The sequence below is a fragment of the Monodon monoceros genome, unplaced genomic scaffold (genome assembly GCF_005190385.1).
Source record: "Monodon monoceros isolate NGI ecotype Baffin Bay Population unplaced genomic scaffold, NGI_Narwhal_1 Super_Scaffold_5, whole genome shotgun sequence".
In the NCBI taxonomy this organism is placed as follows: domain Eukaryota; kingdom Metazoa; phylum Chordata; class Mammalia; order Artiodactyla; family Monodontidae; genus Monodon; species Monodon monoceros.
This window is the reverse complement of record NW_021703782.1, coordinates 107,236,977-107,252,213: the sequence shown is the minus strand read 5'-3', so window position 1 is coordinate 107,252,213 and position 15,237 is coordinate 107,236,977. Positions and strand designations below refer to the sequence as shown.

The 15,237-nt window shown below is 42.6% G+C and overlaps 1 protein-coding gene across 2 annotated transcripts in view; it reads right to left on the bottom strand.

The window, feature by feature from the left end:
* GPR107 (G protein-coupled receptor 107) overlaps positions 1–9,302 on the bottom strand; it is a 73,066-nt gene extending 63,764 nt beyond the window's left edge. Inside the window, exon 1 of one of the 2 annotated variants that reach the window (XM_029201498.1) lies at positions 9,141–9,302. In XM_029201498.1, coding sequence (XP_029057331.1) covers positions 9,141–9,281 — 141 coding nt within the window. In that variant the 5' untranslated portion in view covers positions 9,282–9,302. The remainder of the gene's footprint in view (positions 1–9,140) is intronic. The other variant, XM_029201499.1, reaches the window with a different exon arrangement.
* Positions 9,303–15,237: the final 5,935 nt, after the last annotated feature.

Sequence of the window (15,237 nt, the reverse complement as noted above, 5' to 3'; positions counted from 1 at the left end):
GGGAGGAATAAAAAAATAACCATAAAAACAAGTTATATTCCTAATCACAGTAAACTGCTCACCAAGTTAATTAAATGAATTTGTTCACTCATGAGAAGTCAAGGCTACCAGAACATAAACAAAATAGAGGACTGTTCCCAGGTACATATTTATACGGTTGGTTGTAAAAACTTATATTTTTTCGTGGCCTTCCTTAGTAGATTTATATTATCTGAAGTTGGTGGAAACATAACTGGCCCACAGTTATAGTCTCAAAAGTACTAGTTCAAACCAAGACATGAGCATTAGTTTGATGATGACGGTGAAGCCATCTGAATTAATGTATACTTAACTTATCATAGAGGATCTCAGAAAAATGCAGCATCAGATTATTCTGGATTATTTCAGACTATTCTGAAAGGTTTTCTGGTAAACAAATAAATAAATTTATTTATTCATTTATGCAGGCATGCTGTGCCGGGTCTTAGTTGCAGCACGCCAGATCCTAGTTGCAGCATACATGCAGGATTTAGTTCCCCGACCAGGGATCCAACCTGGGCCCCTTGCATTGGGAGTGCAGAGTCTTACCCACTGGACCACCAAGGAAGTCCCCTGAAAGGTTTGTTCTTATTTGCAATAAACTACTTTGTAAAATTAAAACTTTAATATTATTGAAATTCTAAGCCAAAATTTTACCCAAAAAGTTTATTTAAAATGTGAAGTTTTGGGGCTTCCCTAGTGGCGCAGTGGTTAAGAATCCACCTGCCGGGCTTCCCTGGTGGCGCAGTGGTGGAGAGTCCGCCTGCCGATGCAGGGGACACGGGTTCGTGCCCCGGTCCGGGAGGATCCCCCATGCCGCGGAGAGGCTGGGCCCGTGAGCCATGGCCGCTGAGCCTGCGCGTCTGGAGCCTGTGCTCCGCAACGGGAGAGGCCACAACAGTGAGAGGCCCGCGTACCGCAAAAAAACAAAAAACAAAAAACAAAAAAAAAGAATCCACCTGCCAATGCAGGGGACATGGGTTTGAGCCCTGGTCCGGGAAGATCCCACATGCTGCGGAGCAACTAAGCCCGTGTGCCACAACTACTGAGCCTGTGCTCTAGAGCCTGCAAGCCACAACTACTGAGCCCGCGTGCCACAACTATTGAAGTCCATGCGCCTAGAGCCCGTGCTCTGCAACAAGAGAAGCCACCGCAACGAGCAGCCCGCGCACTGCAACTAAGAGTAGCTCCCGCTCGCCGCAACTAGAGAAAGCCCACGCGCAGTAATGAAGACACAACACAGCCAAAAATAAATTAATAAATTTATTTTTTAAAAAGTGAAGTTTTGGTTCTTAATTATGGGTGCAATTTTTTTTCTCTTTTTCATGTTTTCTGTTTGCATGCAACTTTATTTTTCCCACCACAAATGCTTTACCAGCATTTAAGAACATATATACACTGAAAAGTATACTCTTACTGAAATAAGTTTTCCTAAATTTTCTGGTCTACAGAGAAGATCTGAAATTAAAGGCCAGCAGGGGGCTAATAAACATGCTGAGATCCTGAACCTCACCAACAGTCAACTTAAAATAAGATGTCACCTTTTCCCTATCAGGTTGGCATAAGCTAAGACATAATGTGTTGTGGAGTATGTGGGTAAATGAACACCCTGAACATGCTCATACTCTACTGGTGGAGTGTCAATTGATAAAACCTTCATAGAGGGCTATTTGGTACCTTTCCTAGGAATCTACTCCATAGAAATACACAAAGATATATGACAAGAATATTCATAGCAGCTTTGTTTATAATAGCTAAAATCAAGCAATAAAAATACACTATAAATTTCCATCAACAAAAGAATGATTTTTAGAAATGGTGAGTCCCTCTTACAATGAAGTATTATTGCAGTAGTCAAATAGAAGGAAGTAGACCCATATATACACTAACATTTTTTAAATGTCCACAACTAATAAACGAAAAAGTTCATTCATTTGACAAGTATTTATTGCGTACCTACGGGCACTGCTCTAGGTTTTGAGAACAAAACACTGAAAAAATGAACAAAAAGGCCTCTCTCACTGAGCTTACATTCTAGTAGAGACAGACAGATAAGAACAAATAAACAGTATGAACCATCGTCTGCTCAACGGTGATGAGCAGGACAGAGAAACACAGCAGGGAAGGGAGAGGAGGAGGGCGTGCAGCACTGCCAGCTAAGCGAGGCTGGTCAGAGAAAACTTCACTCGGAAGGCATCTTTGAGCAGGGACTGAGAGGAGCTGGACATCAGCCTGCAGGCGTAAAGAGGAAGGGCACTTGGGCCTCGGCATCCAGGAGTGCCACCCTCAGGTGAACCTCTGCTTTGTGGACGGAGGACTGCAAGAGGCCAGGATGGCTGGACATTGGCTTAGAAGTCATCGAAGAGCTCTGCACACACCCTGACCTGACTTAGATGTTATAAAGTGATTACACCAAAAAAAGGAAAGAAGGAAACATACGTGTGGGGAATGTGTATACGAAGACCTTAAACGTGGAAGGGACACACCAAATGGTACCAGTGGTCAACTCGGAAGAATCCAACTAAGGGGATGGGCAACAGGAAGGACTGGACTCATAATAGAAAAGCTCTTAGGTCACCAAAAAGCAAACTTACTTGTCATATAACAAATACTATTTGACTCCTTCAAATGTTTTACGAAAGGTAATTATAACTTCTGCTGTTCTAATCTACACTCTACCCAAGCAAAAACATTTTTGGTTGTCTGTAAACTACGCCTCTCAAAATGAAGTACTGTATTCAAAAAAGTCATTTTTATTTGACTTTAAGAGTGAATAGGATAGTTTTTGTAATCAAATTTAATTTTTAAAAATTACAAATGGGGAATTTCCTGGCGGTCCAGTGGATAGGACTCCGTGCTTCCACCACAGGGGGCACGGGTTAGATCCCTGGTCAGGGAACTAAGATTCCACATGCTGTGGCCAAAAAAAAAAAAAAAAAAGACAACTATATTAGGGAAAAAAGAATCAAAGCTCTCCCCTGCCCCCGAGTCACTACTATTTCACCACCTTGTGAATATTCAGAATTTGGAGATTTCCATCTAATCTCTGTTTTATTTTAATATCATTTATTTTCAATTATAAAACTTGCACATGCTCACAGAAAATGTAATTGAAAAAGTACAGAAAAGTAGCTGCAACCTTACCACTCAGGTATAAACTAATAATAATAGGTTGGTGTTTTCCTTTTACATCTAAGAATATTTAAAACACATTTTTCAGTCATTGTAGCTTTTCAGTGGTACTAACCAAACAAAACAGAAAGGTACAGAGCCATAATTTATAATCTTGCTGTTTGGTGGCATCTATAACAAGATCAGCCACGTACTAAGCACTCACAAGCCCACCACCCAGGCGCAAAGAATTTCTATTTTTATAAACATTGGCAACCATACTTTTTCCAGTAGTAAGCGCTCATCCTAGAAAATCTGGAACACAGACACACATTCATTTCCTCATTCAACATACTCTTCCTGAATCCTCATGTGTGTCAGGCCCTGCGCAATCAATGGTCAGCGAGACAAGTGAGCCCTTGCCCTCATAAGACTCACAATACCCCTCACTGTAGAACAGTAAAAGGAATAGCGACAAATATCCAACTCCCCACTCCCCACAATTACCAAATGTCTGTATTGTAGTTGCTTCAGAGCCACAGGAAGGGAGGGCGGGAAGGAGGAAAAGAACAGAACTTCATTGACAAAGTTAAGCGCCTTTGTACCTCTACTGAATCCTATTCCCCTCCACCATCGCTTCCCAAGCTCATGAATTGGTTAAGTGCGCTTCTATTTTTCACTGGACGTATCCATAACCATAAACATCATATAGCATTGCTATGTTTTTAAAATTTGGATAAACTGTGTCACGATGTATGTGTATGTCTGGCAACTTGCATTTTCAGACAACACTGTATTCTCTGAGCACCTAACTGTGTTGATACATTGAATATGCTCTAGTTCCTCACTTTGTCTGCTTGTGTTCCATCATTATGTACATCACAGTATATCCATTTCCCCAAAGCATTACTTGTGCATTCAGGTTAATTCCCAATCTTCTGCTGTGACAATGCTGTTATGAACACTCCCTGCACATATCTTATGCATTATGTGTGTGGGGATTGAGGGTATATATATATATATCTAGATGGCACATTTTCAATTTTACTAGAAATTGCCAAATGGATCCCCAAAGTATATGAAAGTTTCCTTACATCCTTAATGAAACTTGATGTCATCAAACATTTCATTTTTCCCAGTTTGGGGGAAAATCAAGGCTGATGTTGACTGAATTTGCATTTCCTGGTACTTCATGAGTTTGAGCACCTCATCTAGGTTTATCAGCCATTTGGGTTTTTCCTCTGTGAAATGCTTTTTTTAAAATATCACATGTCCGGGCTTCCCTGGTGGCACAGTGGTTAAGAATCCGCCTGCCAATGCAGGGGACAAGGGTTCGAGCCCTGGTCCAGGGAAATCCCACATGCAACTAAGCCCATGTGCCACAACTACTGAGCCTGCGCTCTAGAGCCCGCGAGCCACAACTACTGAAGCCCGCGCGCCTAGAGCCTGTGCTCTGCAACAAGAGGAGCCACCGCAATAAGAAGCCCGTGCACCACAATGAAGAGTAGCCCCCACTCTGATTTTTCAAAAGTTTAAATCCATTTATGACCAATGGAAATTTGAACCTGATTTGGTATTTCATGATATTAAAGATTAACTTTTTTCTTTGTTATAATAGCATTGTAGTTACGTTTTTGAAAGAGTCCCTGTTTCTTAAAGGTACATACTGAAATATTTATGGATCAAACAACATGATGACTTTGATTCATTCTAAAATAACAACAGTGATAGGCCCGCGTACCGGGGGAAAAAAAAAAATCACCAAGCTTCACACACATGAACTAAGAAACTAAAGAAAGGAAGGGCAATGAGACTAGAGAGGAGGCTGGCTAACAGAAAGACTGGCAGTCTAAGAGTTGTGAGTTCCCCCTAAGGGGAACAGGGTGCCACTGATGGGCTTAAAAGGGGAGTGACATGACTGGCTTTGGCTTTTAGGAAGATCATTCCAGCTACAAAACAACATACAAATTGGAGTAATGCTAGGGCACCAGGTATGAGGAGACCGCCCTGGTCCAAGAGATATAAGGATGGCCTAGACCCAACAGTCACAGTGGTGATGACAGAGAGCAGTGACTGGATTGGAGATCTATTTATTTAGAACACACATCTATGGAACTTGATGATGAGAAGATAAGAATAAAAGATTTCTGACTTGAGAAAATGAGCAGCTGGTGGTCCCAGATACTAAGAAAAGAAAAACTAGAGAAGGAGTACATACAGGTTGAGGGTGAAGGGAGTGGGAGGACAGGTTGGTTTCTAACATACAGAGGCGCTTATGAGCCATCTGAGTGGAAACAGGGGTTAAGAAATCCGATATACTTGTCCAGAGCTCAGAAGAAAGGTCAGATCTGGAGATGAAATAAGAAAAAAAATTCCCATAATTCCTAAAGACAACTACCATTTCGGTGTATTTTTCTCCTTTTTTTAAAAAGTTGTTTTAAACTTTTCACTAAATACTAGAATACAATTCTGCTCTTTTCACTAAATATTAGAACACAAGTGTCTTATGTTCCTCAATAACTTCATATTTTAAACTGTTTTCAAATATAAAGCAAGTGGAGTAATGATACTTCAATTTAGTTTTTCTCACAAACTGAATTTAGAAAATAAATACAGTAACATTTAACTGAGCTAGCTGATGGTCACCTACCTAGCCACTTCTATATTTTAAACAGCTCTCCAACTGGCAGTCCGCTGACTAGACTGGCCCACAAATGTGTTACACTTGGCCAACACCGTGTTTTGTTTTCGTTTTTAAATTTGAGTTAGTTGCTGGCTAATTTCACATAAAAGCCTGAATTTCTAGCTTTTCTTAAACACACACACACACACACACACGATCCAGCATATCCAGGCCACACAGGATGAAGGACAGATGAACATACTAAATTACACCACAAGGAAATAATCAGCAAAATCCAGTACGGGGGTGCTTGGAGGAATGAGATCCCCTAGATCAAGAGAGACTTAAGAGACATACTGGGCTTCCCTGGTGGCGCAGTGGTTGAGAGTCCGCCTGCTGATGCAGGGGACACGGGTTTGTGCCCCAGCCCGGGAGGATCCCACATGCCGCGGAGCGGCTGGGCCGGGGAGCCATGGCCGCTGAGCCTGCGCGTCGGGAGCCTGTGCTCCACAACGGGAGAGGCCGCAACAGTGAGCGGCCCGTGTACCGCAAAAAAAAAAAAAAAAAAAAGTAAGAGACATATTAACCAATCATAATGTAAGGACAATATTTAGATTCTGATTTTTAAAAAGTTTAAATCCATTTATGACCAATGGAAATTTGAACCTGATTTGGTATTTCATGATATTAAAGATTAACTTTTTTCTTTGTTATAATGGCATTGTAGTTATGTTTTTGAAAGAGTCCCTGTTTCTTATAGGTACATACTGAAATATTTATGGATCAAACAACATGGTGACTTTGATTCACTCTAAAATAACATAAGAAGTACTAATGTTGGCACAATATGTAGAAAGGAGAGCCCTCACAGTTTCTGGTGGGACTGGAAAATGGTACAGTCACTGTGAAAGTGCTCTGGCAGTTTCTTTAGAAGTTAAATACATATCTTCCATATGACCCAGCAATTCTACTCCACTCCTAGCTATCACCCCGCAAAATGAAAACATATGTCCCCACAAAGACCTGCATGTGAATGTCTGCAGCAATATTATTCACAATAGCCAAAAAAGGAAACCCAAATGTCCATCACTGGTGAATGGCTGAGCATAAGGTGGTATATGCATACAATGGAACAGTAGTCAGCCATTGAAAGGAATGAATTACTAATACACAGTACAACATGTATGAACCTCAACAACATAAATAAAAGAAGCCACACACAAAAGATCACATACTGTGTGATTCCATTTACATGAAATATCCAGAAAGGGCAAATCTACGGAGACAGAAAGTACATTAGTGGTTGTCTGGGGCTGGAGGTGGGAATAGGAGTTAACTGTAAACCAACATAAGGGATCTTACAGAGGTGATGGAAATGTTCTATGGCTGAACAGTGGTGATAGATGCACAACTCAGTAAGTTTACTAACAAGTCACTGAATTGTACACTTAAAATGAGTGAATTTTAATGTATATAAACTATGCCTCAATAAAGTTGTTTCAAAAAGTTAAGGAATCTAAAGAAAGAACAAAAGAGAAGAAATTTGAGAAGACTGAGAAAACCAGAAGAATGATGGAAAATGTAGCATGTGATGAGAAAACTGAATAAAAAATGAAAAGGCTTGTTTCTAATTAAAAAATAAAGAATCCAAGTGAGAAGTGATTTGTGTGGGGAAGGGGCAGAATTAGCCACTGGTTAATGGTTACTGAGGCTGGGTGACAGCTACATGGGAGTTCACTATACTATTCTGTCTATTTGGTGTATGGTTGAAATTCTCCTATTTCTCTCAGTCTCAAGCAAAAGAAGATAATCTAATGTTGCTGCTCTGACAGGCTCTCTTCAGGTGATTTCCATTTCCTTGGGCAAAACGCCATACTGTTTACTTTAAGGAAAAGGAGCAACTACAGTACTGACTATGGAAAGGGCACCACAGTACTTGAGAAACAATTACAAAGATGAAAAATATTAATTAATTTAGCACAATATGGAGAAATCAATCACCAGAATTACACCAACTCGGGTTGCTTCTACCACTGAGGATAGTATACTTTTTCCTCTATACCAATATGGTCAGTATTTATTTACCTACTGATGCTGGCCATCCGATACTTTAATTTTAGAAATGCCCAAAACCAAGAGACATGATCCAGTGTGTCCTAGTATTAGCTTTGTCTCTAATTTATAAACTACATAAGCTCAGTTGCATGACTTCATCTAAGACTCATGATCCCAAACTATAAAGTGAAAGAATTTTAGGAGTTCATCTCTTGGAGTCGTAAACCTGGGGACTAGGGCCTATGGATAAGCTTCTGCAGGATTATAAAGCCCTAGAAATTCCAAGAAACTTTTGCCTACATTTCTACCTGCATTTTCTGGGGAGAGATTCAATACCTTTCAGCAGATTCTCAAAAGGAGCCAAGACTCACTTGGCTTCCTGCGGTTGAGAACCATTTTAATCAGGATACATTTTATTTACAAACAACTGGTAGCCAAGGTATGGAGTATGGGTCTGGGCAGGTTTTTTAATCCAGATTCTGTATTCTTTAAACTGTACATTCACAAAATACAATGCTTTGTTAAAGTACTGTTTTAATAAGGCAAACTTTCTACAATCCCACACTTCTAAGAAAATTGTATATTATGAAAACAATGCACAAGGTTTTGAGTCATAACGATTTAGTTTTCTACTTTCCAGATATATTAACCTGCTGAATCGCCTGGAGGCATGTTTTGAGTTATAAAGCAAGATCCAAGGGATCATTCTAGGCCTATCATAAATCCCTTCCCTAGACAGACAATGACAGGAGCGAGAGATAAAAAGGCAAGCCCTCTAATTAGAAACATATTTTAAATGTTGGGTCTAAATTTCCGGTCACGTATTTCAAGCGAGATTTGAAATTCCTCCTGGAGATTCCCGCTTTGATCAGTCCAGAGTGCGCCCGAAGCCGAACCGGGAAATTGAGGCAAAGGTTCTGCCAAGTACAAGGGCATGGACAAGTGGAGACCGCGGACAAGCGAAGTGGGGCATAAAAGTTGGAGGTGAGAATAGAGGAGGAAAAGCAGGTTGCTGTCGGCAAGGAAGCTAGGGAAACCAGCAGGGACTGCAAGCGCGGCCTCCGGAGTCCTTCGGGGTTACGCCGCAGTTCAGCCCCTTCCCCTCTCTCAGCCCGAATCTTCCTGCCCCTTCCAGACAGACCGGGGACTCCCGCCATCCCCACAGTTCCCAACAGACCCCTCTCGGAGAGAGGCCGCGCCCGGGAAAAAGGGCGGGAACCCAAACGCTCACAGACAACCCCCCCTCCACTGGGCCAAAGTTGCCCCCAGCTCCCGGGAGCGGCCGCGGCCTCCGGCCCCCGGCCTGCTCCTACCCGGCCCCGGTCGGCCTTACCTTGAGCGCCAGGTGGTGGACGCGGCCCAGGCCAGGTTCGACCAGCAGCTGCAGCAGCCCCAGTAGTGGGAACAGCCGAAGGCCGGCGGCCAGCCGAGGACTGCGGGAGCCCGAAGAGCCGACGGGCGCTGGGGCGGCCATATTTGTTCCAGCATCACCAGCCGCTTCCTCTCCCGCCCACTTCCGGGGGTTAAAGGGCGGCGGCCGCCGGAAGGGCCTGGAAGGGGGGTCAGGGGCTCCGCGGCCAGCGGCGTAGGGACTGTGGCTTTTTTCCTGGAGTGTGGGGCCCGGGAAGTCGCCGAGAGGCCTAAGCTGGCCACTTCGAGGCCGTTCAGTTGGCTTCCGCTGTGAGGGCTTTAGGCTTAGCCAGAAGAGGTGGCGCCTCCAGTGGGGACCCTGTGGCGGTTGCCATGGCAGCAGTCGCTGGGCAGGACCAGCCCGGTCGTCGCCTCAGCCCGGCGGAGCTTGGAAAGCGACCTTGGGCCTGCGCGACCCGGCCCACCGCGTCACCCCGCTTTCCAAAGGGTGGGGGTACCGCCAGGGTGCCTGGCCGTTGATGGGACTGATTTCCCGAGTAGCGTTGACTCGGTGGAAAATGCCAAGTTCGTGGCTTGTCTTTAGTCCTTTGGTTTTTTTGAGGCTCTTCACACTGAAATTTTTGACGAAGTGGTTGTAGTGATAGGAATTTATTGAGCCCTTATTAGGCACTTCATTAGACCTTTTGTGTGCATTTTTGCATTTAATCCTTGGAACAATCTGATGAGATAGGAGGTAGGTATAAGCATTATCCCCCTTTACCGGTAAGCAAACTGAAGCTCTAAGAAATTAAGTAATTTGTTCCAGGTTGAACTGGGAATCACGTGGAAACTACTAAATACTATGTTATATTGCTTCATGCTAGTTTATCCGACCACTAGAGTATGAATCTTTTAATTCTGTGTGGAAACTTCCTTTGCCTCTTATCTTTGGAATTTGTAGGGAGACCTTTTTTTCTTTATTATTTATTATTATTTTTTTAATTTATGTAAGGAGATCTTTAAGGGAAGGATTCAGTAGCTGGTTGCCTTCAACTCACTATTTTTTATCAAGGAGTTGTAGAGGAATGTGCTTATTAAAATTGCCAACAGACTAGCTAGGTTTATTTAGTTTTTAGTTTTTTGAGGTTTTTTTGGTTGTTTTTGTTTTTTGTTTTGTTTTTCTTGCCACACAAGTAATGCATGCTCTTTGTGTGCAATCATTTAAGCAAAAGAGGAGAAAATAAAAACCACCAGGAATCGCAATACTGAGTGACTATCAATGTACTAATGTGTTTTATGACAGAATCAGATTCTTCGTTTTTAACTGGACCTAGAAACTGAAATTAACACGATGCATTTAAATGGAGCTAAAGTGCTGCGCTCAGGTTAGAAAGAATCAGTTGGGAAAGTACAGAATAGAGGAGGGAGAGTCCTAGATCTTTTAGCTGTGCAATCATAGTAGTAAAAGTCATGAATCTATGAATTCTTCCCTTGAGTCAAAAACCAGTACAGGTTCTGTCACACCCTCTGCAAGAACAAAAACAGGGTACTGAGGTGTAGCCGAGAAGCTAGAAAGGCAATGTTTACTATTTGGTGGTTTACTTCTTTCTCCAACCTCATATCCTTAGCCATCTATTGTGAATATGCAACCTTACTTCTTTGAACAGAATTCTCATCTGATCTTACTACCCCATCTTACAGGAAACTGAGAAGAAGAAACTTTATTGTTTTGGAAATCCACAAAGGAGATAATAGTTAATCTATTTATTGAGCAATTAAGTTTGCCAAATATTCTGCTAAGTACTTCATATGTACATTTTATAATTTAAGACCAAAATCTTTATAAGATCTGTATTTTTGTTCCTTTTTTAAAGATAAGACTTGGTTAGATAAATTAATTTATTCAGGGTGGTCTGATCATTTATAAATGACTCTCATTCAGGCCTCTCCCATAAAGCCCAGCACTTAATCCCTGTCCTGCAATGGTTTCAAAAATTTCATTTCATATGAGGCTGGAAGGGTCCTTAGATAATCAACACCTTATTTAACAGCTGTGAAAACAAATCCAAGGAACTCAAGTGATTTGCTCAAGATCACACAATGAGTTGGGTAATTTTTGGCAAGCATCTTTAGAACCAGGACTGGAGCCTCATCTGCTTCAGAACAGGGTCTGCGCTTCTTGCACTATGCCGTACACGGCTTTCTAATTCTTATAATTTTATTATTATTCTTTTTAATTCTTATAATTTTAAATTTTCAAAAAAATAAAATCCCAGAATCTGAGTAACCAGTGTGTTATCAAGTGAAATGCAAGAGAAATTTTCAGAAAGTATTTTAACAATCAGCTGTATGAAAGAACATAGAAGAAATGTACAATAGTTGATACTTTCTTTTAGGTATCTAGAGGAAATACCAAAGGCAGTTAGCTGATTCTCACTTCAGTATGAAACTAATTGTTAAAAGAAATGGGGATTTTCAAGTGCAGTTTCATTTTTAAGGGCAATTTACAGTGTTGGAGTATTATTATAGTTCACTTTTTAAAGTGAGGTACCATGTTTGAGAATCTCTGGTTTTAAATTTGAATATAATAGGCTTCTAAAAACGGGTTGATCAGGGAGAATATTAATTTTATTTAATATTATAATAACTAGTTTATAAAGTAGAAGACGTTTGTCTTTTAGTCTCTGGAAAACGGTTTTACGAGGGCTCAAAGCTGGGTTCTTATTCCTTGCTCCTTTTCACTTGGGAATTATTATGTGACCTTCACAGGGTCACATACCAATGGCATCTGTCCAGACGTTTATGAGGAATAGTTTCTTCAGGTATTTGAGAACTATATTGTGCCAGTCATTAGCTTGGAATTGAGAGAAGTAAGAAAGGGAACACAAATTACAAAGACTTAAGTGAAGTACTGATTAGACAGTTACTTCTCAAATTCTGTGAAAACTGCTATCTTGGCAATTTTATATTTATTTATATATTTTTATATTTAAACACATGATTTCAGAGTTTCAAGAACAGATTATTTGCATAATCATGGTACTGTAACTGGGAACAGACCTGTTGAGTAACAAAACAAGTTAGGCCTGCCTCTCCCTGGCAACATTTTCAAAGGGGCATTAAACTTTGAGGTACTGACTGAAAAGGCCTGGAGGGGCTGGAAATACTATCTCCTAAACCTGACTTTCAGCCTTACCCTCTTAGTCAAGTGGATTTTATTTTTCTGTTTCCTCTAACCTTGCAAGATCCACTGAAGTTTGCCACTAGTAGCAGAATTGGTAGTTTGAACCTAGTGTGATTCATAATGTTTAGCAACAGTTTAGAAATTTCCAGAGATGTTTAATGTAATTATTGGGTTAATATTCTCCAGTTATGATTGCCATTTGTCTTTCTTATCAAAAGAGATGACATTTCAGACCAAAACCTTCTATAAACACAGTATAGCGAACCAAAAGTCAAATTGGGGTCTGGCAACACATTCAGAAGTCAAATGTCACTTTCGTTCTTCAGCTTGAAATGTCATTTCTTGGGGCATGGGGGAAGCCCACGGCCTCTCCTTGCAGAGAGTGATCTTGGAAAAGCTAGGCCCTGATCCATCTTGAATCCTGCAGGCTGCAGAAAAATTTCCAATTCACTACTCCTCAGTTTGGTGGCACAGTGTGTAACTTGCTCAGCCACATACAGCTGGTTTTTCCTGATTTTATGCACATCTTTATAGAACTTCAGGGGAATTCCACTATCAGGTACAAAAATTGGTTTCAGTTTTAAGATTCTACTCACCACAGAGTTCCTACTTTTATCCCACTTTAGCTTTTTCCACTAGAGTTTGAATGATAAGCAAATGGAGAATTTAAAGCTAGAAACTGATGGAAGCTATTTTAACGGAAAAAAAAAAATCTTGAGAATTTCATTAGGAAGAGTACTTCACCAATAGACAACCGCCAATCAATTGTAGTTCAGGCAGTCTGTCTTGCTGCATCAGAAGTGCTTTAAAGGATTGCTTTACTTGATAGAGGAAGTAAAAATCCTCCAGAAAACAAGAGGAAAGGAAAGGGAACCAATACTTGTGCCCTCACGTGCTAAGCATTTTACATGTATTCTTTTTTTTTTTTTTTTGCGGTACGCGGTCCTCTCACTGCTGTGGCCCCTCCCATTGCGGAGCACAGGCTCCGGACGCGCAGGCTCAGCGGCCATGGCTCACGGGCCCAGCCGCTCCGCGGCATGTGGGATCCTCCCGTGCATGAACACGTGTCCCCTGCATCGGCAGGCGGACTCTCAACCACTGGGCCACCAGGGAAGACCAAAAGGTTTCCTTTTAATATGGTCTCTCTCTTTTTTTTTCTGCCGTCCCTTCCTCTTTGTCCCTCTTCTTTCATTTCTTTAGAGCAGCAGGTTGCTTTTCCTCCTGATTAGCATCTTTTCACAAGTGGTCACTCTGGTTTTGAGAAGTCTTCTAGAAGGCAGTCAAGTGTACTTGAAAAAATATTAAACCTTGGCAGGAAGGGAAATTGAGGTGAATACTGAGGCAGGGTCTCGTTAGATGATCTGCATTTCACTTACCATTTCCAAATAGCCAACCAAACCGTGCAGTATTGTTTGCATTTCTAACCCCTCCAACTCACTCTGGCTATTAATCTACCTTGGGAGATAAGTGGATGGCAGTTCTGATTGTTACACATCTAGCAGGCTTGGATAAAGAGTTCCCAGACCTGGTAACTGAGAACAAAATATTTAAATACACACACTAAAAACAAGGGGATGGAGGGAACTTGTAACTGAAGACAGACCAAAACAGTTTTGACAGTTTAAATTTATTGTAATTCTGTCCAACAAAGGAAGTAGAACTTGGTTTATCTGCAAGAGTAAAACACCACCCTTGCTCCACCCTCTCGTGGAGAGTAAGCTGGTTGAGGCTGGGTATAGTGGGACTGGAGAGATGCACCACTGTGAAATATTTCTAAAATGGAGCCCATTTTAGGAGTCCACAGTTATTCAGAAAAGTCAGTAACATTAGCTGAGGAAGAAAGAAAAGTTGGGGAGAAAAGGCCTAGTGATTCAGAGGAAGGAGTTGGAACTCAAGCAACTCTCCATTCCTGGAATGTTATTTGTGTAGACCCTCCAAATACAGAGAAAAAGGAGTCCGTATCTACTGAAAAATGAGCTCGGTTTACCAACAACAGGCCAGGTAACAGGTGCTCATTTCCTTGATCCTCGCCAGCACATGGCAAGATGGCTACGTTATTAAATAACTCCATTTGTCAGGCGAGGGCTCTGAGCTTCTAGAGGTGGAGGCATTGTCGGAGGCCACCCAGCTAGTAAGTGCGGGAGGCTGGATTGGAACCAAACGCGTTATCTGTGGACCCAGCGACTTTCCTTTTACCCACTAAGCGGCAACGTCACTTCACGTCTGAGAGTTTCTTGGCCGAACAAGTTGGAAATCACTGGTTTCAGAGATTAGAAATCACTGGTTGTGCGCCCCTGGATTCCTTCCCCAGGAATCAAACTCTAAGCTGTTTGGCCGCTCTTTGCCTAGACGTCCCTCTGTGTGCAGTACACACACAGCACCGTACCAGGCCCCACTCCTACCGCGCAAGGCTGCAAGGCTCCTCGGGCCTCCACGGTTCCCGAGCGGTGGGGAAACACCATGCGAGCGAACTCCTGTCGGTGTGAATGGCTGCCAGGGAAAAGTATGGTCCTGAAATTCAAAGCGGCGGTCGGCGCAGGGGAGCAACCTCAGGCCTCTGCAGAGCACCCGTAATAACAGGGACCGGCTATGTTCAAAGGCGAGTGGTTGTCCTAAGAGCAGAGAGTGTGGTTGCTAATAAGTAATAAAAAAAATCGGGGGGGGCTGGGGGGGAAGGTCCGGGCCTCCAAGTCCCGGCGGTGCCCCCGCCTCCCTCCGGGTCCTTCCGGACCCCGGGGCCACGTGGGCGGGGCGGAGGGCGCCTAGGGGGAGGTGGGGCCGGGGGCGGGGCGCGCGCGTGCGCGAGCTGTCAGGCCGACCCCGCCCCCGGCGTGCAGTCCCGCCCCCTCCCGCCCCTCCCCCTCCCCTTGCTCTCCGGCTGTGGGGCGGGCGGGCT